Source organism: Emydura macquarii, unplaced genomic scaffold (assembly GCF_026122565.2).
Source record: "Emydura macquarii macquarii isolate MOO-44397 ecotype Brisbane River unplaced genomic scaffold, CSIRO-AGI_Emac_v2 contig_2924, whole genome shotgun sequence".
NCBI lineage: Eukaryota > Metazoa > Chordata > Testudines > Chelidae > Emydura > Emydura macquarii.
In genome coordinates this window covers 2,305,067-2,331,206 of record NW_027133061.1, presented here as the reverse complement: position 1 = coordinate 2,331,206, position 26,140 = coordinate 2,305,067, and the positions used below count along the sequence as shown (strand labels likewise).

Sequence of the window (26,140 nt, the reverse complement as noted above, 5' to 3'; positions counted from 1 at the left end):
CAAAATTCCCCTTCTAAACCCTTTCCCCCCAAAGTGTTTCCGTATCCCCCTGTCATTTAATCTGGCATGTTGCCTCAGAAGTTTTAATATGCCTCAGCCGGTTGGCTCGCAGTCGCTGGGACAAGCCTTCCCCCCCCGCCTTCTTGTTTAAACGTTTGATCAATTTGCTAAATGGTGAGACTGCTGCTCACTGTTTAAAAGTTTAAACGTTTATCCTGTGACATCCCTCGCCTCCCCATGGGAGCACTCATAATCTAGTCTCCTCCTGAGGACACTACAGTCGGCTGCATTTTCAGCCAAATACAAGTCAGGAAGGCAAAGGTCAAAAGCAGCCTGGCAGGGAGAGAGGGCTGGATGGGATTCAGTTTTTTGACTGTTTCTTGGACCACAGCTCTGGCTGGCTTCTTGGCACAGGTTTAAAATATTCTGGGACATCCATGGAAGGTGCGTTATCATCGGCTGAGAGAAAACAGCAATGGGCTGCAGCTTCAGATGAGCCAGGAGGTACAGTCAGAGGGAATACAATCCTTCAGGAGACACACACACTGAAGGGAACCAGAGAGGCAGGATTTAATGCTCCTCTTAAAGGAATGCAAGATGTTCTGATAAGAAACTGCTATCAGAGCAAAACCAATGGCCCAGCTAATCCAGTATCCCATCTTCTGCCACTCTGGAACAGACAAGTGGTCCGTCTAATCTGGTATTCCACCTCCTGCCAAATTAGACCAAGTCGATGTCTTACTTTAGACCAGGATCCCTCCTCCTGCCATGGTGGACCGCTGATATGTCTAAACTAGTACCCAGTATCCAAAACGAGCTGATGCCAGAGGTTCCAGGAAAAGGTTCAGCTCCTCCATTACTCATTACTGTGAAATACTCTCTCGTAGCAAGGAAATTCCTTCGTTGATCCAGCAAGTGATCAGTTTATACCCTAACACATCAGGATACATGGGGTGGGATACGAAAGCCAAATTCCAGTCTGAGAATGTACATGGGCTTTGTTGCAACAAGTTCCCAGTCCCCATTTCAGGGGCGAAAGACAGTGAAAGAAAGTGACTATAGTGGGGACGAGTCCCATTCCCCATTTGGGGGGCAGAGGTTTTAGAAGGAAAAAGAAGAGTCTCCCCCATTCCCCCTTTCCTTTACAAAATCGTGTTTTAGCCAATTAACGACATTTACAGCTTTTTCTGCGTGAAAATTGTATTGATCTAAAGCAGTGTTTCTCAACCTTTTTGATACCAGGGTCTGATTTGCTGCCTTCCTAAACTATATCAGGGAGATCTCAGGGACAGGCGCCGGCCCACGGACCGGTCGTTGAGAAACACTGATCTAGAGAAATAGCTTGTAAACTCTGCCAAAATGGACCACAGTGGGCCAGGGATGGGGTAAATGCCTGGCAAAACAATGAATAAAGGAGAACTTGAGGGATGCTGTGTAGAAATATACCCCAAAATCAGTGAGTGGTTTTGTACAAAGATCCCACCTTCCCAAATGCTCTGGAAGGTGGGGTGTGTGAAGCTGCTCCAATATGTGGTCAGTAAGAGGGAATGGAGGACTGGGGCTGCTGCTTATTTGGTTCTAATATCCTACAACTCATATTCTTCAGGGAGCCAGCACTTGATCGGACAATTTCCAACAATCAACTCCACAAAGGGCGAGGTGCTATGATCCCTGCTGCATGGCGTATCACCAGGAATAAAAGATGTGACGTGGAGCCCTTAAAAATAAGTTTTGTCTCCTATTTTTCACCCAGTCACCCTCTGTCTCCTGCATAGCAAGCAGTCAGCCTAGTGTCCTTTTACACAATCAGAGGAGGGGGAAGACTCCGTACAACTCTTAAACACGTTCAATGTGGTTAAAGAGGGGTTTTGTTCTTCTTCCTGAGGGGAAGTTTGTGTGTAGTTTGTGAAGTTTGTTGACCCCCTGTGTAGTCAATGGACGGGGGGGGAGAAGTGGGGGGCTGGTAAATTTTGGAAGTTGGGAGGGCTGTTTGCAAAATGGGAGAATTTGGTAAAGAAGCAGCCCCCAAGTATAGTCAGTGGCAGAGTTAGGAGAGGCTGAGATCTGCCTCCGCCCGTTATGGTCTGTGGTGTGGGTTTGCAGGGTACTATGAAGCTATATGGTCACTATGTGAGAGGAGGCATTGGAGGAGGGGGGCTGTGGAATTGCCCCCCATAGTCAGTGTGTGGGGGACAGGTGAAGGAGGAATTGCCCCCCCCATAGTGTGGGGGGAGCTGGTGGTGGGGGGGGTGGAATTGCCTCCCACGCTCAGTGTTGGGGAGGCGGTAGAGGTGCCCCCCCCAGTCAGTGTGTGGGAGCTGTCAGGAGGCTGGGGAGTTGCCCCCATTGTCAGCGTGGGGGGAGGTTCTGGGGGGTTGTGGAACTGCCCCCCCCCCCCCACGGTCAGTGTGAGGGGAGGTGTAGAGGTGATACTGCCCCCCCCTCAGTCAGTGTGGAGGTCAGTGGGGGGACACGGTGGAACTGCCCCCCCTAGTCAGTGGGGGGGGCGGCCCCACTCCAGTTTACCCAGGGAGGGAGGGGGGGAGCACCTCCCCCCCCCCACGGAACGCCAGGCGGGGGGGGGCGGTGTATGGTCAGTGCAGGAGCTGGGGGGGGGGGGGGGGGTTCACATCTGCCTGTATCACAAAAATCCCCTCACACCCCCGCCCGCCCCCGGCCTTTCCCTGCTCCTGAGAACATTATATCCCGCCCTCTTCCCTTGATTGGCTCGCGGCGCCTCCCTTCCTTGCCTCTCTTTGGTCCGCTGCCCCGTCGCTCTGGCGCTCCTCCCCGCCCCCTCCTTTCGCCAAGCGGGGCACCTCTCACACACGCTGTCCATGCTCCGCGGTCGGCTCGGCGATTGGCCGGCGGGGATGTAAACAAGGCCGCGGCGGCCAATGGGAGCGCTGATCACGCGGCGAGCACGCTTGTCCACGAGCCCTCAGCGTGGAGAGCTGAGATCAACAGAAGAAGGGAGGGGGGATGAGGCGGAGAGGGGGAGTATAAAAGGCAGCATCCGCTTTCTTCCTGGCTCAAAACTTTCCAGGCTGGGGCAGAGAGTGTGTCTGTCTTGCAGCTGGTGATTGAACCAGAGGGGCTGTTACTGACCACCCAGAGGATTGCAAATTTTCTCCTCTCCCAGGATTTGGAATATTAGCATCTTAGGATCTAATTTTAAAAAGGGGCCAAACTTTAAAACATCTTTTTGGCACCGGTATTTTAACCCCAAAAGGGGTGCGTTCATTTGCAAAAAGGGCTCTGACATTTTGCCACGAGCACTAAACAAAAAATTTCAACTTTTCTAACCCGGGGGCAAATTCGTTGCACAACCCCCAAATCTGAACTTATTCACCCCCCAAAAAAGGGTGTGAAAATTACTATCGGTCACACTTGCCTGAAATCTCGAGAGCGTGACTCAAAAACCTGAGATCTTTTTGCTTGGGAGAAATACACCTTTTTTTTGCAACCCGTCGCCATGGTGGTCTTCAAGAAGATCAAGACCTTCGAGGTGGTCTTCAGCGAGCCGGAGAAGGTCTATTGCAGCGGGGAGAAGGTAGCCGGCCGAGTGCTGGTGGAAATGACCGAAGTCACCCGGGTCAGCTCCGTCAGAGTGCTGGCTTGCGGGGAGGCCAAGGTAGTCTGGATCAAGGGACCCCAGCAGTGCAGGCAGGAGATGGAGTACCTGCGCTATGAAGATGTCCTCACCCTGGATGATCAACCCACTGGTGAGAACCTTGGTCCGAGAGTCATTGGGTTGTGTACCTCTGTGTCTTGTGGGTACCCTACAAATAATTATCGTCTTTTTGTCTGTTAAGAGAAGGCAAGGGATGCTTAAATCTCACCTTGCTAATCAGCAAACGATGGTTCCCCACCAAAAGTAGGCTCTGAAAATGAAAGGCCTGGATTAAATAGACGCCAGGGGATGTTTTAAAGGAACTGAGGGTTGGTGGCTTTTTAAAGGAGGTGTCTTGGTACAGTTATAGAGCCGCCCAGGTTTGGGTGGAAAGATGCTGCATCAAATAAGGCAGTAAAAGTGCTCATCCTTCATTTGTGCACTTCCAGACCTAAGCTGCCGGAGAACAAAATTTAGCCTTGCGTGGGAAACTCCCTGAAGTTTGAGAATTTAGAGTTGAAATTTCCAACTTGGTAATAAAACTCCGAGCCACGAATACTTAACTGCATTGCCAAGGAAGAAAAGAGGGCAGAATTATAAGCCTTGTGGATATTCTAGCCAGCAGAGAACAGTAGCGCTGGTAATGTGCCTGTAGGGAGTTGCCTCCAAGACTGCAGGAGCGGGTCAGAATGAATGGGTAGTCTGGTTAGCTTTATGATCGAATTGCAGTGGCTGGCTTCCCTTACTCCCTAGGAAGAGATGTGGGTACGGTATGTACTGATAAGCAAGTACAGTATGCAGGACAGGTGTCACAGGAGGGGAACTGCTTAGATCCTTGGCACTGAGTATCCCAAGCATATGGATTTCCTGAATCTGTAACAGGGAGTTCCCCATCACTCCCGCAGGCAAATTGTAAAGAGGCAGAGTTGTCAAACTTGGCAGAGGGTCTTAACAGAGGGTGAGAAAACTAAAATGAAAGAGCTGTGGGGATGAGAAAACCCTCCCCGCTGGCAGCTCCAACAGAAAGATTCGCAGCACATAGATTACGGGAGGGTGGGAGAAGGAGAATGCAAGGGGAAGTGCTGTGTTGACGCAGAACTCAGTGCTGGCCTGTCTCAAAGTGAAACTGTTAAAGTAACATCAGGCTTAGACGTGCAATATTAAATGCCAAAAGGGCATCAGCAGAATGTCTCTGGCTGTTCCAAAGAAACAGCATAGCCTGGGTGTATCAATGCAACAGTTGCGTTGGCTTTGTAACAAACTGTGGGAGCTGATAAACAGGACAAGTGTAATGCAGCTTAAAATCCCGACGTCCTGCAGTGTGTTCTAACATATTCCTTTCCTTTAATCTTTCTAGATGAAGATGGCTCAGTGATCTTGAGACCTGGCAACAAATACGAATACAAATTTGGATTTGAGCTTCCCCAGGGGTAGGTATTGGCCAAAAGCGGCCACTAAAATCCTATTCTTGTTAAAAGTTCCACCTTTCTAGTTATCCTGTGTGTCTCTAACAGCCTCTTTCTGCCCTCTTTTATTGCAGGCCTCTGGGGACCTCATTCAAGGGGAAGTATGGCTGTGTGGATTACTGGATTAAGGCTTTCTTGGATCGCCCATCCTTCCCGACTCAGGAGATAAAGAAGCACTTTGAGGTCATGGATCCTGTTGATGTCAACACACCAGACTTAATGGTAATGATCAGGTCTCTCGGTGTCTGTGGAGTTGTGGGTGTTAGTGACTGGAGCTATGTGGTGACTCAGGTCCTTTAGAGAAGGATGTTAGCTCTGTCCTGAGGAATCTCTTTAACTGGCTTTACTGCAAATTACAGATTAAATACTTATCTCTGAGGGGGATGCGGCTGTGGTCCTCATAGGTCAGAGTGTAGGCTTCCGTTAAGGCTATTTAGCACTCCGCTTCATGGGCGGGTAACCATCTGGGCATCAGTGAGTCTCACCTAGTGTCCATAGAACAGGATGTTAGGGCCTAATTGGAGTTATAAATTAAACTGCAGAAGGCTTGGAACACGATGATGACATGGCAAAGGTCAGGCAGGGGGCAGACACATAGAACTTCCAAGAACAGAGTGCAAGTAGGTGAAGACAGCATTTGGCAGTGGGGGACTGATGTATGTTGTAGCCTCTTCGTCTGTGTAACGCAATCTCCCTGTGAATCTCTTCCAGTCGCCAGTCGCTGCCAAGAAAGAAAAGAAGGTGTCCTGCATGTTCATTCCCGATGGGCATGTGTCTGTCAGTGCCAGAATTGACCGGAAAGGATTCTGTGAAGGTGAGACCTGGTTTCTGTCCTTTGAGAGTGGGATGGTGAGGGAAGGGGCAAGGGGATGAAGGGCTAAGCAGAGTGACTGAAAGTAACAACACTCTGAGGGGTGAGACAGCTGACAAGCATTTGAAGGTTGAGAATACAAGAGGGGAAAGAAACTGGGTGTGGTTCACAGGGGATAACTAAGAGTAATGCGATGGAAGCAGACTGTGAACCAGGGAAACTTTCTACTAGATGAAACCTGCTTGGTTTAAAGAGTGAAAACTAGCCCTGAATGCTTTGTATGTCACAGCACTGCTCTAGCTAAGAAACCTTTGGTCTTCTGCATAACTAAGCTCCCATCTCTCTTTTACCAGGTGACGATATTTGCATAAATGCAGACTTTGAGAACACCTGCTCCCGGATCGTGGTACCCAAAGCAGCCATTGTGTCCAAGCATACCTACCTGGCAAACGGACAGACCAAGGTTTTCACCCAGAAACTTTCCTGCGTCCGAGGCAACCATATCATCTCAGGCATGTCTGAGAGCTGGCGGGGCAAAACTCTCCGGGTCAAGAAGATCAAACCATCCATCCTGGGCTGCAATATCCTGCGTGTGGAGTACTTCTTGCAGGTAAGGGTCTAGCTATCAAAGCAACCCTTTTATTCCATGTTTAGTCTAGCTGCTGCTTGCATTCCAGCTCCATATTGCTTACGGGGATTGACCACCTCTACAGTAAACATGAGGGATGCCACTATAAGGGAACTGGACACGCACCATTGTCATTAGTCTCATCGCTGTATATGGGAGCATAGGCACATGATTCACTAGTGCATGTAGCTTTAGACAACTTGTGAGGACAAAGCCTCCTTGACCAATGAAGGATGGATCACATTTAATATATAGCATATTTCTTTCCCCGCCCTCCTGCAATTTCACTAGGCATTCTAATGTGACGCAGAGTCTTGTCCTTGTATCAGGTAATGGCGATGTAGTAACCAACTATATCTTGGTCTTGTTCATACAGATCTACGTCAGCGTCCCTGGCTCCAAGAAGATCATCCTGGAGCTGCCTCTTGTCATCGGTAGCCGATCTGGATTAAGCAGCCGCAGCTCCAGCATGGCCAGTCAAACTAGCTCTGAAATGAGCTGGGTGGACCTGAATATGCCTGATGCTCCAGAAGGTGAGCTGAGTGCTATGCTGTTATAGGGATACTTGTTTTAGGCTGTAGCAAAGCGGGTAGTGTGGGTGTCGGCTCTGACGTTCCAATAAACGGACTGAGGCACCATGTGAAATGCAGTCTTGGTATAACGCTCAGTCTTAGTGTGGTTCCTAATACAAAGCTGGGGTGGAGGGCGGAATGGGAGTGGATTGCTTCATCATAATGGCCTGAAAATGGGAATAAAACGGGGGCTGCATCCCAGTGCGATTTACTACACAAATACTGGGTAGGGCTCACAAACGTCTTCTCTTCTTACAGCACCTCCCTGCTACTTGGACATCATTTCTGAAGATCACCGACTGGAGAGCCCTACCACCCCCCTTCTGGATGATCTTGACAGTTCCTTTGACAGCCCTATCTTCATGTATGCCCCAGAATTCAAGTTCATGCCTCCTCCCACTTACACTGAGGTGAGATTTGCTAAATACCTTGCATGGCTGGTTTCAGACACAAAGGAAATACAGTTGGAAAACAGAAGCCTAGGGTTTAGCTGGGGTGGAAGACTTTGCATTCAGACCAGTATCAAGGCTGCTCAGACATGGATAGACTCATACTCGGTATCAGTTTCTGCCTTTCTAACAATAGAGTAGAAGAGATGAATGGTCCTTGCATTACCAGTGCAGATCTGTCCAGAGAAGCAATAAAATCTCACTGTGCTTCTTACTTTAGCTTGCAGTTTTGAACTATAACTTATTTCTCAAGTCATGTGTTTAGGAAACAGACCCTAGTTTTCTAATCAGGGGAGATTATATATCTATATTGGTTGGGGGTTAATAAGTTAGTAAGTCTTCAGCAAGTGTCTAAAGACCTCCTTATTTTTCTTCCACAGGTGGATCCCTGCAATGCTAACAACAATGTGCAGTGAGTGCCAGAGAAGCAGCTGTTCCTCTGTTTCGTCTGCTTTCCTGGACTCACTTTATATCTGCAGTGATTATACCTGGCCCAAATTCAGAATGGGGTTCCCAAGCCCTGGGGCAGCAAGAAAATGTCCCAAGGCGTGAGGGGTAGTGCAGCTCCTACCCAGCTGTAATTACAGCCTGCACTGAAGAAGTCAAATGTAAAGGTCTTTCTTCTAAGATGTGCCGTCTGCACAGACTCGATGTGACGAGAGAAATGCCATGTGGGTCAGAGGTTATGAGGCCTTCCCTGCACTCCAGAGCCTTTTAGAATCTCCCTGGAAAACAAATAAGTGCTTGTGGGGGAAACTGTAATGGGAGACTTTTTTATGTGTGCTAGAAAAGGTGTGTGCTCCTTGGAGAGCACTTCAGTGGGTTGATTTGTTAGGGAGAGGCATGAAGCCAACAGATTCTGACTTTTAAAAAAAAAAAAAAAAAAAAGACTTCTACGCCAGAAAAACTACCATCGCCATGCCTTGAATCAGTACTGTGCTGATGATCAATGATGTTTGAACACATGACCTATTTATCAATGGTCTTTAGTGTCTGAAGATTTCAATGAAACCTGCTAGATTAGGATTGTAAACTCGTTGCGCTGTTAGCAGGGTCATTGCTTGCGCTTGAGCAATCCCTATAAATCTCAGCTTTTTACAATCATCCTATTGAGGGTTTTGGGTGCTAGTGGAAACGCTTCTGTGGCTTGGCAGGAGGTAGAAGTTAAGAGATCAAATAGAAATCATAGTGGGAAGTGAATTCTCATCACGCCATTGACAGCATCCATCAAGCTTGCTAAGTGAGAAAGCAACAGCCCTGTCGAAAGGGAAGAAATGAAGGTTTTATTAATATACAAGGGATATTTCTGCATGTCTGGTCTTTTGTTCTAACAAGCGAGACGTTATCCAGTCCAAATGTCTCAGAAACAAAGATTTTACATGGAATCAGTTAAAAGTAGTGTCATGACTTTTTTTAATTTGTTTTTTGGTAGCATTTATTGTTTGACTTTGCATTTTCTGACTCTGCTAAACAAATGTAAGCTAAACTCCATGATCCTGTTGAGAAGAATCACTATCTCCGTCCTCTTTCGGTTTTTTAGTTGACTTTGAATTTTTGTTTTCCTTCATGTGGGTAAACCAATGCACCCAAAAAAAAACAAAAAACCAACCCAGTCCTCACTACTGCAGTATTTGATTTAATTGAGCTCAGCGGGTGCACAGAGGAGTCCGGTTGGGACTGCACTTCCAGGACAGCCCAAGAAACAACCAACCTCTCTGTGTCCAGCCAAACCCTGAGAATTCTCATGCTTTCCCTTGCCTGGCTATCAAAGCACAAGTCTCTGACTAAAACATCATCAAATGGTGCCAAACCATCATCTTGTGCAATGTCCAGACACCTGGGGAAAAGGCAGCCTCCGTTGTCACAATTCAGTCAACTGTTAAACCAAAAAATGACTGGGAAGGTTCTCTGGTGTGTGTGCGGGAGTGGAATCTAACCTCCTTTTCCTGCTGGGTCTGTCCTCTCCCAACACAGAAAAAGCACTTTCTTTTCACTCTTGTGTATTGATTAACCCAGCACTGCATGTCCTAAGTGTTACTTGTCTGCATTTGGCACAGCCAAGCTCGAGAAAGCCTCAGCCGCTGCCTTGGACTGTCATGACACGAATTGGGTGTACTGAATTTTTCTACTGTTTTGTATTTGTTTTGGTAAAGTTTATATTTGTACAACTTAAGATGCTATATTAGCCCCTGTGGGGTGACTTTTTTAATAAAGATGATTAAAATTGAAATGACCAAAGCCTCTGTTGCTCTTGTATGAAACTTCTTCCCTCGTGGGGGGGGGGGGGACACTCAGCTGGTAAAGCCATGGGGAAGTTGCAGAGCTGGGTGTGGTGAGGATGCTGGACCCAGTTGCCACCTTTATCAGTTGCACAGCTAAAGCAGGGTTAGGGGGGAGAGGAATAAATTGGCCTTCCAACTTCCCAGCCCTCTGCTGGGGGAAGAGGAGCAGCCACGTGTGTTGCAGAATTTATTAAGGCCAAAACTTCCAAATGTAGGTGCCGAAAGGCAGGAACCGTCACAATCAGTGACCTAATCTTTGTTCAAAGGGCCAAAGGACCGACCACTTCACTGAAGTCAATGGGAGCCTGCGTCCAGTCCCATTGAAAATTGCACTGTTCATTTAAGTGCTGAACCACCTGGGCCAGTGGAAAGGGTGTTGCGTTGTCCTGGGGTTCGGGAGACCATCCTTTTTATTCCCAGCGGTCACTAACCAGCTGTGTGAGCTAGGACTGGTCACTGTGATTCTATGTTTCATTTGCCGCCCTGCATTTAACATGGAGACTTAACACCTTCACAAAGCGCTGCTCCTCTAGCCATCTCCTGCAAGCAGAGGGGAGGATACAGGAGGTCAGATGACATGATCAGTGGTCGCTTCTGGCCTTATAGTCTACATTTTGGGGTTTGGTTTTTTTGTGGTTAAGGTTCTGCATGAGAGCTAGTCAGTTCCCAGGTCTACCATTGATTTATCTGTGACTCTGGGCAAATCTCCGAATCCTTTAGAACACTCCCCTAATTCGGCATTGAGGATAAACTCACCAACTCAGGTGCTCAGATACTATGGGGATAGTTATATGGGCTTAATTTGCTAGCAGTCTACGAAAATGGGTGACTGCACTGCAGAGAGCAACTTAACTCACAGCACACAGGCTTGGTCTACAAGAGGAAATTAGGTAAGTATATCTATGTTGCAGCGGGCTGTGAAAAATCCACACCCCTGAGCAGCACAGTTAAACCAACCTAACCCCCGTACTGCAGACAGCGCTAAGTCAACGGGAGGATTCTGTCAGCATAGCTACTGGCTCGCAGAGAGGTAGGATACCTATGCGGACAGAAGAGGGCCTCCAGCTGGCATAGGTAGGGTCTTCACTGAAGCAGTGAAGTGATTTAAGTGTAGACTTACCCCCTGTTACAACAGTGGCTGCATCAACCTTAATAGGTGGGAGCTCTTAAGAATTCACATAATTGATGAGAAAGCACGTATGTGACCTAAGGACTTATCCTTTCTTTAGTTGCATACATAACCGTCATCCTCCCAAACAGGAGCAAGGTTTGTAGAACTGGCCCTCTCCTTTCCCCCCATCCCTTCTCCAGCAAAATCTGTATTAAGGACATCTTCAAAATAACACCTTCTCTTAAGCAAATAACTTGTGCTGAAAAAATGTAAGGCTACATTAAGATTGAAACTTTAACACCCAAGGTCCTGTCTATTTTATGTGGCCACTAAAAGTTTGATGTCTTTACCCCAGAAGTAGCTGCATTTCACAGGTGGTGTGTGCATACAGGATCTGAGTCTGTAGCAAAGAAATCAATGGGAGAAGGAGGAGGTCCATAATTTGAAATGCTCTGGGATAGAAAGTGCCACATTACACTTAAGTTTCAACCAATTTTTGCCCACAGCTTAATTTTTACTTCATGCTTGCGTGGCTGCTTGAGACAAGACAAGTGCTAGCAGTGCATTCAGCAAAACCAGTGCAGTTAAAATCTCTCACAAGACTGGAACTATTTTAAAGTCGGGCTGCAAAAATTATCCTCAGAGTGGAATAAAACAACTGCAAGAGGAGATACTAAATGTTGCATGGACAAGGAAGAGACAAACTTGAAAAAATTTAAGCATCAATTAGGTGGAACTTCCCCCCTGCCTATAAACTCACCAGATCTTCTTGCTGGATATTCCACAGAGAGTTGAAAGAGAAGGAATGACTTGCACTTTACCTTCAAAGATTAGATTTAAAGGCCAGAAGAGATCATATGAGAATATAGTGTGACCTCTACAACAGGCCAAAGAATTTCACCCAGTTACTCCTGTATTGAGCCCAATAACTTGTGTTATTTCTCTTCCAGAAAGGCATCCACTCACGATGAGAAGACATCAAGAGATGGAGATGCCACCACTTGCCATGGTAGACGTGTCCAATGGTTAATCACTGCACTCTAGCGTATCTCTGTTCCTGACATAGTAGTTAGAAGAGTCTGTTTCCCAGACTATTGAATTTGGCTTTAAAAACCTTTGGTGGGAAAACAGTCTCACTGCAGGCCTCCGTGGTGCTATGAACTGGCAGCATAGATAAGAACGGCCATCCTGGGTCAGACCCATGGTCCATCAAGCCCAGTCTCCTGTCTTCCAACAGTGGCCAATGCCAAGTGCTTCAGAGGAAATGAACAGAACAGGCAATCATCAAGTGATCCATCCCGTTGCCCATTCCCAGCTTCTGGCAAACAGCCATTGATGGACCTGTCCTCCATATGATAGGTAATTTCACCATAGCACTGGTAGACATCACAGAAAGCTAGTTCACTTTGGGGTTTTGGTCTGCAGAAGAAACAAGCCAGTGTTTTAAACCATCAAATTACTTCTGGAGTTAGTTGGTAGCTGGGCCAGGCTCAGGGTTGGAAAAGGGAGGAAATGGTGTGAGGGGAATAGACCTGGGGGAGAAATCAGCATCTCGGCAAGAATAAATGTCTGTGGAGTTAGCTGGCAGTGTTGTGCCCCGGTTGGCCCCAGGATAGTAGAGAGACAAAGTGGGTGAGGTATCATCTTTCATTGGACCAACTTCTGTTGGCAAAAAAGATAAGCTTTCCAGCTTACCCAGAGCGCTCCATTGGGTCTGGGAAAGGTACTCAGAACATCCCGTCTTAAATATCAGGTGGAACAGATGGATTAGCACATGGGAGTTAAAATGCTGCAAGAAAGCATTCCAGGTGAAGTGGGCAGCTAACACCTCTGCCGGCCTAGCACGAAGGAGCGCGAGTGGGTTATAGATTGTTGTGACGAGCCAGGAAGCTGGTGTCTTTATTGAGTCCATGATTTTACGCGTCTAACGAAGTTATGAATTTTCTTCCCGGGTGTGTAGTGTGAAGGTGTTGTGCAGGTTTTTCTGAGGCTGAGAACTGAGAACTCAGCTCGGGGGTCGAGTTAGCAACTGCTGTTTGTGTTGGACTAGCACCTAGAAGCCTCCACTCAGCGCTCTACAAACACCTAGTGAGAGGCCATCCCTGTGCCCAACAGCTCTCAATCTAGGCAAAGTCGGGAGGGCAAACAGAGGGGAAGTGACTTGCCCAAGGTCACTGGCAGACCTATGAGAAGAACTCCCTAGTCCCAGGTCAGGGCAGTACCCACTAGGCAGCCCTGCCCACGTAGCCATAGTGGGTGCGGGAGGCTGTGGGCAGGGCGCTGGACGGACTCCAAGCCCTGGGAGGTCAGCCCCTTGTGGAAAGGGGTCAGCGCCAGAAGGCAGGCGTGGGAATGAGAAGACCCTTTTGTTCCTGCTCACAGCAAGACACCAGGCGACGCAGCGTGACCCACTGAGCCAGCCTCCCTGCCAGCCACGTGGTTCATCAGCAGCGGAGGAGACATGCCACGAGCTGCCTTAGCAAAGAGACCCCTGCCACAGCCGCACAGCTGCCTCTGCACATTCCTGATTAGCTCCCCCAGATCCCTTTGCCCCGTTAGGATCCCGTGGGAGAGCTCGCCCTCCTTTTGTGCCCATTGAGAGATGGGGGTGGAAGTTAACGGGAAGTATTTGCTACCTGCTGCAGGGTTGTTTACCCAGATACTAACAGGGCCCAGGTGTCGCTGGAGAAGGAAAACAGCACGTGCTACTCAGAGCTCGGCTGTGACCTTGGCAAATGGCTTTGGTCACAGAGGAGAATAACTCAGCCTTCAGCTTCTTTGCATTCCCCTCTCTGTCCCTACCCCGCCCAGATTCCCACCCACCCGTGTTGATCATTAGCCAGACCAAGCTGCTGGGCAGCCAGCACCGCCTCCTCCAGGCAGCCTGGCGTGAGGGGAGCTTTTAAAGCGCTTTAGCTAAGCCAGTGTGAATGGCCGGGTGGACACCCTGCTAGGGCCTGAGCCAGGCTTAGTGCAGTTCAGATTCAGCTGCTCAGACATCAGTTGGAGCTAAATCGAAATAAGCAGCGCCTGGGCTTTCTCTACTGCAGAACCAAATGCAGAAAAAGTGGCAGCCGCCTGCCTGAGCAACACCCGTGCTCATGGTTCTCTAAAGGCCAAGGGAGTCCTGACACTCATCACCACACTGTCTAGTGCCCAAGCAGGGACTAGGTGTCCTGCGTGCTCTTAGTAGCTCTGGTACCCTTCACTCCCATCACGGAGTATTGACTGGTTAGCGCAGGGGCCTGGGTGTCAGGACTCCTTGGTTATATTCCCAGTTCTGCCATGGATTTACTCCATGATTGTGGGCAAAGCACGTCCTTGCTGTGTGCCTCAGTTTACCCTCTGTAAAATCAGGCGGCTGATGCTCCCAGGCAGGTTGTGAGGGTTTGGTTAGGTAAAATAAGAGGAAGAGTGCTCTGGACGTGCAAAGCATTCTCCAAGCCCAGCAGATTGCTGGAAAGGCAGCTTTTCTGGGAAACGCTCGTTATCTCTCCACTGCACGCAAAGCTGGCTTTGAAAAGCAGCTTCCCGACACGTCCGCCAGCCCTGTGGAAACCTGCAACCCCAGCACAACCCAGCCAGCTCCCTCTGCCACCCTTGCAAGTTACTGCCCTCTGTCCTGATTGTGTGATTGCAGTTCTCTTATCTTTAGCTGCTCTCTGATTAGGTCATGTGTTTGTCTCCCTGCCAGGGTTGGCGTGGTGCCCATAGATATGGGGCTGGGCAAAACAAGGTATGTTGTGTTTTTGGTTTACTGAGCAACATATTAGTCATTTGCAGGAGTCCTCTGCAGTCAGCTCGGGTCCAGGTGTGTTTTAAAACATACATTAATGAGCTTCGAAAAGGATTTTCTTTTAATGGACGCCATGGATCTCTCTTTGGGGAAGAGCAAACTATTCGGGCTGGTTGGAAATTTTCCATCAAAACATTCATTTTCAATGCAAAATGTCTTTCTGCAGCAAAAAAGAGAAAAATAAGCCATTTTCACCTACAGTGTTCACAAAAAACGGGGGGGGGGGGGGAAGAGTGGGGGGGACGGGATGCTTCAGATTTTCAACAAAACCTGGAATTTTTTTTGGTGGGGAAATAATCCTTCCCCAGCCGGTCCTACAAACAATTCAGGGCTGGTTCTGTTCAGAAAAGGGACCGTGTAGAAATAACACCCGTTTACGCAACAGATCCACTCTCAGTGGTTAGTTGGATTCTTATCTGAGTCCTGCAGTGAGCAAAGTATGTTCGTACGATTATTAGCCCTGCAGGAACAACCCCAGCTCTGGGTGGGGGAGCTGGAGTCTATCCCTATCAGCCCTGAAGCACCATCCCAGCTCTGGCAAAGGGAGCTGGTTTCTAGTCTGACTCACGCGTCGTCACCAGAATTTAATCACTTTCTAATTGCAGGGTCCCATGCACGGTTATGGAGGCAGGTTTTTTTTGCCATCTAGAGCAGAGCAGAGGCTGCTGCGCTCCTTGCATGCAAGCCACCAAATGGTCTTTGGATGGCACTGACTTCTACTAACATCTCCACACACTCACGCCGTTATCCCATGTCCAGGCGAGCCAGCCAGCCCCTGCCACCCAGTCTTGTTCTCTCTGCCACGTCATTCGCATCAGCCTCCAGCTTGTAACAGGTGAAGCCGGGCTCAGATACCAAGGTGACAGGCACCGTATAGATACAACAGGTAGACAGAAAAGGGACCAGGGGTCAGAACATCTACACCTAGCAAGGAAACAGATGCAAGCGGATCAGGGCAATGGACTGGTTGTATCGTTTGTTCTTGCAACAGTTCCGGAGGGTCTGACAGGTCCGTGCTCTTTTTGCACCATCCGTTCTGATATAACCACAGGCTGCAGCAGTGCACTCTGGGATAGCTCATGCACCCAGCCTTATTGCTGGCGGCCGGGGCTTATGGGTAATTTCCAAACAGAAGACCCAGCCAGAACAACCAGTGCAACGTCTGGCCAAATTCCGTACGCGTTGCTCCAAGCAATGTTCCCTCTGCTGCTCGTTCCAGGGTCCCTGGATTCCGTTCACCTTAATGCATGACCTTGGGCAAGTCACCCAGCCTTCATTTCCCCTCGGCTTCGCAGGGGCGCTGGGAGGTTTAGCAATTGAATGCTCGAGCGCCGTAGGATACCTGCAAGGTACTGGACACGACCCGCCGATCCGGGAGCAGATGCAACGGAGGACAGCGTGAACTTTGTACGACATGCTTTGGGGGAGGAGAGGGGGGAACGAATAGCTCGCCCGCCAACTGATCTCCCTGCACAGCCCGTTTAGCTTGGCTGAGTGGAAGGTGGGCACGCCTCCCTGCCCGGCTGGCATGCCAGCTGCAGAATAGTCCTGATCGAGCTGCATGAGTCCCTGAGCCCATGGGACAGGTGCGGCAGCAGCCACGGCCAACCAGGCGAAAGGCGAGCCCAGGAACGTGGCCAAGTATGGGCAGAAAGCAAAGTTAATGGCAGGGTCTCCCTCGGTCTGGTTGGGTGGCAGCTGGGATCCATCCAGGGGGTCTTGGAGAGCTCCTGGATGGGGCGGTAATCGACAAAGGAGAGATTACCCACTAGCTCATGGGTCTGAAATTAATCCGGGCCATTCCCACGGAGCTATGGTTCGGTGGCCAATGTGAAGCAAGATTGCTGGGCCTCACAGCCCCATCCAAGGGGTTTGCTGGGTCTCAGAGCCACGGGAAACAAGAGTGACTCCGCGTGTGCCTGTCCCCCTCATCCATGACGGTGGTCCCGGGTCACAAGCATCAGCGATTTATAGGGCAGAGAGTGCCCCAGAGGCCCCTACACCTCGTGCTGCACGCGAGAGACAGTCCCAGCCCTGAAAGGCTTACAGCCTCCAGCCAGAGGCTGAGCCAGAGGCTGGGCTGAGGCCCAGCAGAGAAGATCCCAGGCTCCAGCTCGAGCACCTGCACCGAAACGTTACAGCTCTGGCGCCCGAGCCAGCTGCACCTATTTTATTACACTGGGGACATATCTTAAGTGACTTGCCCAAGGGCAGTCAGGGAAGCTGTGGCAGAGCAAGGACATGAACCCTGGTCTCCTGAATCTTCAATTAACTCCCTCTGAGCATGGAATGGGGATGGCGCAAAAGACTCGCCTGTGTCCCTCCTCAGCAGCCTCCAGCCAAGCTGACCCTGGGGAGCCTGGAGCATTTGGCCCTGATCCTGGAACATCCCTCCAGCAGGGACCAGTGCAGACAGGCACTGAACCCACGACACTTGAGTCCCACTTCATGGTTTCAGCTACAAACCCACAGCTGGTGTCACTGCACTTTCCCTCCCTGCGCCTGACTCTGGGAGCTGCAGAAGGGGAAAATAATCCCACCTGCTTCTGGGAAGGCAAGGAGGTCAGACAAGAGGAGCATGATGGTCCCTTCTGCCCTTAAAGTCTACAGGTACCTGATACTATACAACATGCCTGGAGGGGAAGAAGGCCCCACCAGCTGGTCCCCTGGCATGCAGCTCCCTGCTTGCTCTGCCACCTCTGCCCCCCTGCTATTCTCCCATGAACGCCATGCCTGCAACTGAAGTCTCCGGCCCATCCATCATTGTAAATACCAATGCGTAAGGCCGACTGGCCCGGCAGCTGAATCCAGAGCCAAGCTGAAATAAAAGACCCTCGTAAAGTTACATAAGCTACTTTCCGGTGACAGACGGTGGCCGAAAAAGGGCAAGGTACCCAGGGGCTATTGGTTTGTGCCTGCCCCGGTCAGAGGCACAAGGTATCATTAGTATTTGCGCCCAGCGCAAAGGCGAGTCGCTAGGCAGTACTCTTCTCTTGGAGAAGTTCCCATGACTCCCAGAAAGTCCAGAGGGTGTCTCTCTACAGGAAGATGATCGTCCCACTGTCAGGGATATTACTGTCAGCACCTAGAGGCCTGAGATCAGGGCCCCACGGTGCTGGGTGCTGCACAGACATAGAGGGTACGTCAACACAGCAAAAAAACCCAACCCCACGGCAGTAAGTATCACAGCCTGACTCAGGTTTGCAGGGCTCACATTGCAGGGCTGAAAATAGGGATTGGATGTCAGAGCTCAGGATCCAGCCCAAGGCTGAAAAGCCCATACTGCCATTTTTAGCCCTGTGAACCCAGGGAAATTGACCTGGGCTCTTTTTTTGCAGTGTAGAAGCGTGCCCCCTAGTAAGATCACAGCTCAGTAGACGAGACAGAATTGCCACCCTGCCCCCATTGCCTCATTCTGTGTTCTGTAAAGGTGAATGGTCGTGAATCGAGCCGAGCGGGAACTGGGTTTTATGTTCACAGGGAATCCTGCAAGTTTTAAATCCGTTTCTGTTCCACAATGGAATGAAAGCCAAAGAGCGCCGAGTTCACCACAAAGCAAAACTGTGGAGCTGTGCGTGTTTCGGGTTGACCCAAATGTTTTGTTTCGATTGGAATGAAAACGGTTCATTCCAGTTTCAACTTTATATTAAATTATATTTTAAAAAAAACTGTCATGAAATGTCAGCTCACAAATAAAAAAATGGAAATATTCTGTTCCAAAGAGACCAAATGTTCGGTTTCGTTCCAACCGGCTGGAAAGGCTTTCTTCCGCTTTTCTTTTGAAACAAAACTTTTGTCTAAACCGACACATTTACACAACACATTTTGTTTTTGACAAATCAGCATTTTCCAATGGAAAAAACGTCCTGATGGAAAATTTCCACCCAGCTAACGCTAACAGCGATGACCCAACATTTCTATAGCACCTAAAGGATCCCAACGTGTTTACTGGGGGTGCATCTACAGTAGGAATTCACCCAGCACTGAAACGTAGCATCTTCTAGGCTGGAACATGGCAGCTGGTTACCTGCCACACAGCAACTCTGCACAGGGATCGCTCATCTAGCACTGACTGCAGCCTCCCCTGGGGTGGAACCCAGCAGCCATTTAACAGCTGCACAGTAACACTTTAGGAGGAAAATCCCACAGACATGTGAAATTACAGTAGGAAACTCTAGGCAAACAGAACAGTAAATAATCCCACTCAGCTCCTGCAAAACTCACGAGCCAGGCCAGGCGCCAGGTCAACAGAAGAGACACTCTCCCAGGTCCCTTTGCTTTGCATACAGATAAGCAGAATATTCCTGGTGCATCGCCAGCCCTCCTCTTTGCTGGTTGCATTGGACAGACACGTGGCCCAAAATGGAAAGGATCAGCCCTTCCCCCCTTTTGGGGGACCCTGCCTTTGAGACACATGCCAGGGGAGCTGTCCGGCCGTAGAGGGAGACGGGAAAGTGAGCGGAACAATCAAGGCTTTCTAATTTAGAGCCAGGGTCTTGCACATGTCCCTTAATGTGTGTGCGCGCCTGGGGGGAGGGATAGGAAGCAACACAGTCCTTGCTCCTGCCCTCCCCCCCATGTGCTTGTTACTTTGGACACAGTTTTAACAGGTTCTTTACCATTGACAGCCACTCCCCACATATGCAAGATGTTCTGAGGTGCCAGAATCAGAGTGCCTGATTCTCTGAAAGTCCTTCGAAATCCCCGTCTTTGCATCGTGCCACGTTAGGACAGATCTACTGGCTGCAAGATGTTTGACACACAGGTGTCATGCGCCATCAACATCATCATCTAACAGAGCCCAAGGCGTCTCTGCAACAATCTGGGTGCTAGAATCATGGCGGGAGCTGAGCACTTTGGAAAATTTGACCCTGATTCTGGGCGTGGGGGCGTGTAAATCTGTGGAAGACAGGGCCCTTTTTGGCTATTGCACTGATGCACATTCCAAGCCATGACCCATGACTGATTGCCGGAGCCAGCCAGTTCCCCAGACAAGAGGCCGTCTTGTGGATAAGTGCCTGCGCAGCACCTTGCACTGTCGGAGATGATCATCAACCCCTCGGATCCACTAGTCTGACCTCCTGAATTAATTCCTTGGTTAGTAGCCAGGCCCTGTCCTGGGACACCGGGAAACCTGGGTCAGTTCTCTTCTTTGCTACAGAACCCCTGTCTCACCTGAAGCTCACGTTTTCAAATGTACAATGGCACTTAACTCCCATTGAAATCAAGGGGCAAGTGGTGCTTAAAAACCTTTGAGGATCTGGGCTTCAGTTTCCCCATCTGTAGAATGGGGCTAATAGCACGGGCCTGCCTCACAGGGTGTTACGAAGGGGTGTATATTAAAGCATGTGAGATGCTCAGACCTTACAATAAATCCCCTAGAGAGAGAGCACGATGGGGCCCTACTTCCCCATGGGGGGTGCTATTGAAATGTAAATCAGAGAGTCATAGGAACTATAGATGAGCTACGACTGCTAAGAGTGGAACTTGATGCACCTCCCTCACCAGTGGCAGGGACAGAGCAGACACGCTGGCTAGCTGACTGGATGAATCACTGGTCTTTCCGGGCCTGGCTTGCAGTAGACGGCTGGCCGAGATGGACGGGTAGTTCAGGCCTTGCAAGACTGAGGGGGGTAGCGTAAGGGCACCCCAGGACTGGAACGGAAGGGGGAGCTGCTGGTCGGGATTGAGGGGCACCGAGAAAACGGGGCGTTGGGAGCGCAGGGATGGAGCCTCTGGGGGTGCTCCAGGGTGGGCTTAAGGGACACTGGCTGAGAGATGGGGGTGGGGGGCAGGAGTAAAATAGGTAGGAGGGGCTGCAGCTGACAGGGGCAAGTGCCATGATAGGAGTAGCGGGCACTTGAGTTTTGGGGCAGGAACGGACGAGCCGGGGAGCTGCACGACTGAGGGCATTGACAGGGACGGCGGGGCGGGGGGGGGGGGTCTCAGCACTGACTGAGCAGGGGGACCGCAGGGCAGGACTGATTTGCATTGACACACCTGTGGAGAGGCATCTGAAGGCCTGGCTGCTGGGGCATGGCGGGTAACAAGCCCATGCACACAGCCGGCCCTCCCCTACCACCGCAGCAGACCCATGCAAAGAAGAAAACATATTCCTGCCGGGAACCAGGCTTTAAGTGTCTGGAACCAGGGGTTGTTATGAACAACAAAGAGCAAAATCTGTGTGTAGGGACTCCCCAGAGCCGGTGCTGTGAATGATACTCTCGTCCTGGGCAAAGGTCAAGGACATTGGGAGAGTCCAGGGAGGGGCCTGGCCCCGCCACACCTCACAGCACAGCATCTGTGATTGTCCCACGTGAGACAGTCAGCCCATGCTTTATGAGTGATATAAAAATCAGGTGCTGCCAATAAAGACTAGAGAAACAAACAGCACCTGGCTCTGGCATTGTCCATTCAAGGAGCTTAAAGCTCTTTACACACCCACACACACACCCACACTCCCCTTGGCACATAGCTCAAAAGCATCATCCCGCTATTACAGCAGGGGCAATGGGAGTTCCATGCAGGTTACGTAGATTGCTTTGAAGCAGCAGTGAAAGATAGGACGGATGGTGCAGTGGTTAGGTCACCCCACCCCAGTCCTCAGAAGACCTGGCTTTAAATTCCTGCTCTGCCACAGATTCCCTGGGTGACCTTAGGTGAGTTACTTAGCCTACGACCAGCTGGGGAGGTGGAGCTGGCCTGTCATGGTCTACGGTAGACCTTGTGGCTGGGCCTTAACAGTTTATTAAAGGGCTTTGAGCTAATCCTGTTTCAAGAAGGACAAGATCAAAGCGCTGTAGGGAACCGTTCACCTGCATCCCAGCCGGGTGCACAGGAGCAGCGCTGGTGGCCGGCTAGCGAGGGGTGGAGTCGCACCGGAGCTTGGCCTGGTCTGTTTAAGGGGGCTTGTCTGCATCAACAGTCTCTCTTTACCTGAGTCCCCCACAAGGAGCATGGGGAGAACAGCCTTTCCCTGCCTCCCAGGGCGGGGGTGAGGATAAGTACATTAAAGATGGGGATACTAGTGATAAGAGATAGGGCCAGATGAGCACGACACTAGAGAAAGTCAGCTGGGGCTGAGACAGGAAGAGAACCCAGGAGTCCTGCCTGGATCCCTCTGCTTACAGTAACCACACTCCCTCCTGGCTGCAGGTGAGCAATACGAAGGAGCTTCGATGTTACAGACCCCTCCTCGAACAGAATCTTTTAAGGGATTCCATCTCCCAGGAAGAGAGAGAGAGAGAGATCGATGGGGCGTTACTGAGACAGACAGACAGATCTTTTTAAACGCTCCGCTCAATCGCCGGACAGTAAAAAAAAATAAAAATAAAAAAAAAATAAAAGCACCAGCGTTTGAGAGGTTAATGCGAGCCGTTTGGAACCTCTCCTTGCTCATCTGGATTCAGGGGGTTGCTGGTTATATCGATTTTCCCTGGCGGTTCAGACGCTGGCCCCGTAACAGATATGGAAAGAGGCAGGGCCAGCTGCCAACTCCGTCACTCAGTTAGCAGCAGCTCAGGGCCTAGCACAGACAATTTCAGACGTTAGATACGCCCAGTGCCCACTGAATTGCGGGCTGGGCATCTCAGCCCTGGAGGCTGAGCCCAACCCAGTGCTTCCCATGACATCCTGCTGATGGGCCTTACCCTAACCTGAAAGGGAAAACGGGGGTGGAGTTCCTGTGCCCACTCACCCTTGGCCCCTCTGCTGGGGCCCCACTGGATACCTGCCCACCACTAAAATCTTAGCCTTCATGATATCTTGTGGCGGTGAGTTCCCCAGGTCACCTGTGTAAATAAAAGTCTTTCCTTGTATCAATTTTAAATGACTATTGTTTATCTTACTGTAGAGCCTAAGAACCCCCAACATGGACCAGGCCAGTGTGCTTTCCAGGTCCAAGGAGCGTCCCCTAGGCTGGGATTCAACCTGGACAGCCAGAGGTGAAGGATAACCCCAGAGCCATCCAGTTCCTTGCCCAGCTACAGAGTGTATTTTTGAAGGTGTTCAATCAGCACAAAAAAAAAAAACCACCTCTCCCCAGCCAGAGAAGCCTGTTTACTCATTCCGGCTGGCCCAGCTGTCCTTGGGCAGCTTATTCTAAAGATACATAAGAGAGCGCAGCTTTTTCCAGGAAGCTGTTTACAGCCCCAGAGGCAGAAGAGGGAGGCTGGAGATGGGGGACCAGGCTGGGCAATTCAGCTCCCTATAAGGAGATGGAGTCAGGCCCACTGGCAGCAACCTGACACTGGGCCCTGAATTGGTTCCAAAGGCAAAGGAGCAAGTGGACAGCACATTTTTGCTGCTAAATCAGGGCGTTTGTTGGTCCAAGCCTGAGCTACCCCTCGGAAAGTGGATACAGCCAGCTGCCATTTCCCCTGAACCCCAATAAACAAGGAACACTCTGAACAGCTCCGGTTACCCCTTCAGACACTGGGGCTTTTCCGACTGTCAGTCAAATGACTGTTTGATTGATTAAGAGGATATCATCTATCACAGTAACTAAATAGGGCCATTGCCGTTCTTGGGTGTATAAACAGGAGTCGTGAGTAGGAGGTGATTTTACCTCTGTATGCAGCATGGATGAGCCACACACTGGAATACTGTGTCCAATTCTGGCCTCCGCATTTTTAAAAGGATGTTGAAAAGTTGGAGAGGGGGTAGAAAAGAACCACAGGAATTATTTGAGGAATGGAGAAAATGCTTGACTGGGAAACTTAAATCTCTCGATCTGCTTAGTTTATGATAAAGGACACAAAAACCGGCCATCCTGGGTCAGACCAATGGTTTATCTAGCCCAGGGAATAAACAGAACAGGCAATCGAGAGATCCAACCCGTCATCAGCTCCCAGCTTCTGGCAAACAGAGAGTAGGGACATAGAACATGAGAGTCACCGCCCTGAACACCTTGGCTAACAGCCATTGATGGCCCGATCCTCCATGAACTAATCGAATGTCTTCTTGTTAGTCCTGTTATAGTTCTGGCCTTCACAGCATCCTCTGGCAATGAGTTCCACAGGCTGACAGTGCGGTGGGAGACGTACTTCCTTCTCTTCGTTTTAAACCTGCTGCCTATTCATTTCATTGGGTGAAGATTGAGAGGTGCGGGCCAAGGAGGCAGGTGCCGCGAGGGACTCCTGAGTTTACTGAGCGGGTCCGACTCTTTCCCACCAAGGCTTCCACTCTGTAAGGACGTCGTTTTTGGCTCCCTGGGGGCGCGGATCGTCCACGTGTGGTAAAGGGCCAGCAGTGCTCGTGTCCAAGAATCGTACGAGCGGCCGTAGCAAAGAGGGGTTGAGAAATCGGCCATGGGGGCACGCCCCAGTCTGCAGAAGTCCTCCCCGAATACAAGCAGACTTGGGGGGGAAGGAGGGGAAGAGAATGATGCCCCATTCTCAGACAGGGAACAGTCAGCCGGAGATCCAATAGGTTGATTTCATGGGTCACAGCTCTCCAGGCAGACGGTGCAGTGATAGACTCCTGTGCGCGCTAGCACAGACAGACTGGGGGTTAATTCAAGCAGCCATGTGCGATATGAATGGCCAAACCCAGCTCTGTGTCAGTAAGAGGAGTGTGGCAACCCCCCAGACTTCAGAGCAGCTTTTAGCTGGGCAAACACCAGGGCCAATACGGACACGCGAAAGACTGAAAGATCTGCTCCCCAGAGCTTTCGTGTCAGGGCGGTCTGAAAAGAGACTTTCCTTTTCAGGTGTTCCAGGAGAGGCCGGTATGTCAGGCTACAGCCAAGTTTTACTCCCGGTATGTTACACTAATACCTTATTTAGCCTGTTTGCCAGAACCTGGGAGCGGGCGACAGGGGATGGATCACTTGATGATGGCCTGTTCTGTTCATTTCCTCTGAAGCACACGGCCTTGGCCATTGTTGGAAGACAGGAGCCTGGGCTAGATGGACCATTGGTCCGATGCAGCCTGGCCATTCTTATGTTCTGAACTGGTTGGAATGGCAGTGACCATCCCAGAGCATGCTTTGAGTCGGGTAGATTGGCAAGGCGATTAGAATCATAGAAGATGAGGGTTGGAAAGGACCCCAGGAGGCATCTAGTCCAATCCCCTGCTCAAAGCAGGACCAACCCCAAATAAATCATCCCAGCCAGGGCTGTGTCAAGCTGGGCCTTAAAAACCTCTAAGGATGGAGATTCCACCAGCTCCCCAGGTAACCCATTCCAGCGCTTCACCCCCCTCCTAGGGAAAAACATTTTCCTAATATCCAACCTCCACCTCCCCCACTGCAACTTGAGACCATTGCTCCTAGTTCTGTCATCTGCCACCACTGAGAACAGCCTAGCTCCATCCTCCCTGGAACCCCCTTTCAGGTAGTTAAGGGCAGCTATCAAATCCCCCCTCACTCTTCTCTCCTGCAGACTAAACAAGCCCAGTTCCCTCAGCCTCTCCTCATAAGCCATTGCTTAGGCGGACAGTGGATGACACTGTCTTTGTTTCACTATCTCCATTGCTGGAAGAAAGGGGGCAAAGTGTCGATGTCTTGGCTGAGATCCCCTTCAATCCTGCGGAAATGGTTTCCTGGGTCACCAATCCAGATGCTCTCAGCACAGGCAGACTTCTTGGCCTGTCTTTCAGGAAGGTTGGGTGTGGAAGCCAATGGGGAGACGCTGAAGGCAACTGATCCCCTCTAAATATAGCAGCATTCTGCTCTCTTCAGAGTTCAGCCCCTGGCCGGTGCGATGTGGAACAGAACTTGTTTTCTCCAACCTGGGATTTGGCTGCCCGATGTTGTTCCCGGAGGGGGTTTTCATCCAGTTTCTGCTTGCTTCGCTCCTCCTGCAAGATCCAATCTGGGGCAAAGGTGACCGAGATGTCAAAGCAGCGGCAGCTGCCAGCCTCCGACACAAAGGGCTGTCCATGTCTCTCTTGGTGGCAAGACCCCAGTGACTTGGCATATTGCATTGGCTGGCCAGCTGCCTAGTAACTCACTCCTGCAGGGTGCTGCAGCTAATGGGAATTAAAGAGAGACACCCCGCACCCCGTACACACACACACAAACACACTCTGCCTGCTGTCCGTCCTGATGAAAGAAGTGCTCTTGCAGGTTGACGTCCTGCCTAAAAGGATGGACCATGAGATGGAAACAACTGAGGCAAATCTAAGCAAGTCATGTCACCCAACTTTAAAAAAATAAATAAATAAAAGGAGCAAGCATCTTAAAGGGTGAGAAGTAAATTCAATTTTTAGGTACTTCTGGATTTAATCTGAGATGTTAGCAATATGGGTAAGGGTTTTTGTTTGGTTATTTTTTTGGGGGGGGGGAGGGGGAAGAGGACTGTCACTCACACACACACACACACACACACACACACTATCCCTTTTAACCTTTAGCACTAATTTAGGAGTTAGCGATGAACCTGCTCAACTCTTAAATTGAGCTTCATTCGG

The 26,140-nt window shown here is 50.1% G+C and overlaps 1 protein-coding gene and 1 long non-coding RNA gene across 2 annotated transcripts; both read left to right on the top strand.

Moving 5' to 3' along the window:
- Positions 1-3,051: 3,051 nt before the first annotated feature.
- TXNIP (thioredoxin interacting protein) lies at positions 3,052-9,777 on the top strand. The gene is made up of 8 exons (XM_067569708.1): positions 3,052-3,725; positions 4,971-5,043; positions 5,154-5,301; positions 5,791-5,893; positions 6,244-6,500; positions 6,895-7,051; positions 7,349-7,500; positions 7,920-9,777. Exons 1-8 carry the CDS (start codon positions 3,476-3,478, stop codon positions 7,953-7,955), a joined length of 1,176 nt encoding a protein of 391 aa, XP_067425809.1. The 5' UTR covers positions 3,052-3,475; the 3' UTR covers positions 7,956-9,777.
- A 14,055-nt stretch (positions 9,778-23,832) lies between these two features.
- Positions 23,833-25,895, top strand: LOC137167454 (uncharacterized). The gene is made up of 3 exons (XR_010924114.1): positions 23,833-23,914; positions 24,438-24,487; positions 25,111-25,895. It is a non-coding gene; the product is annotated as an uncharacterized lncRNA (long non-coding RNA).
- The last annotated feature ends 245 nt before the right edge of the window (positions 25,896-26,140 follow it).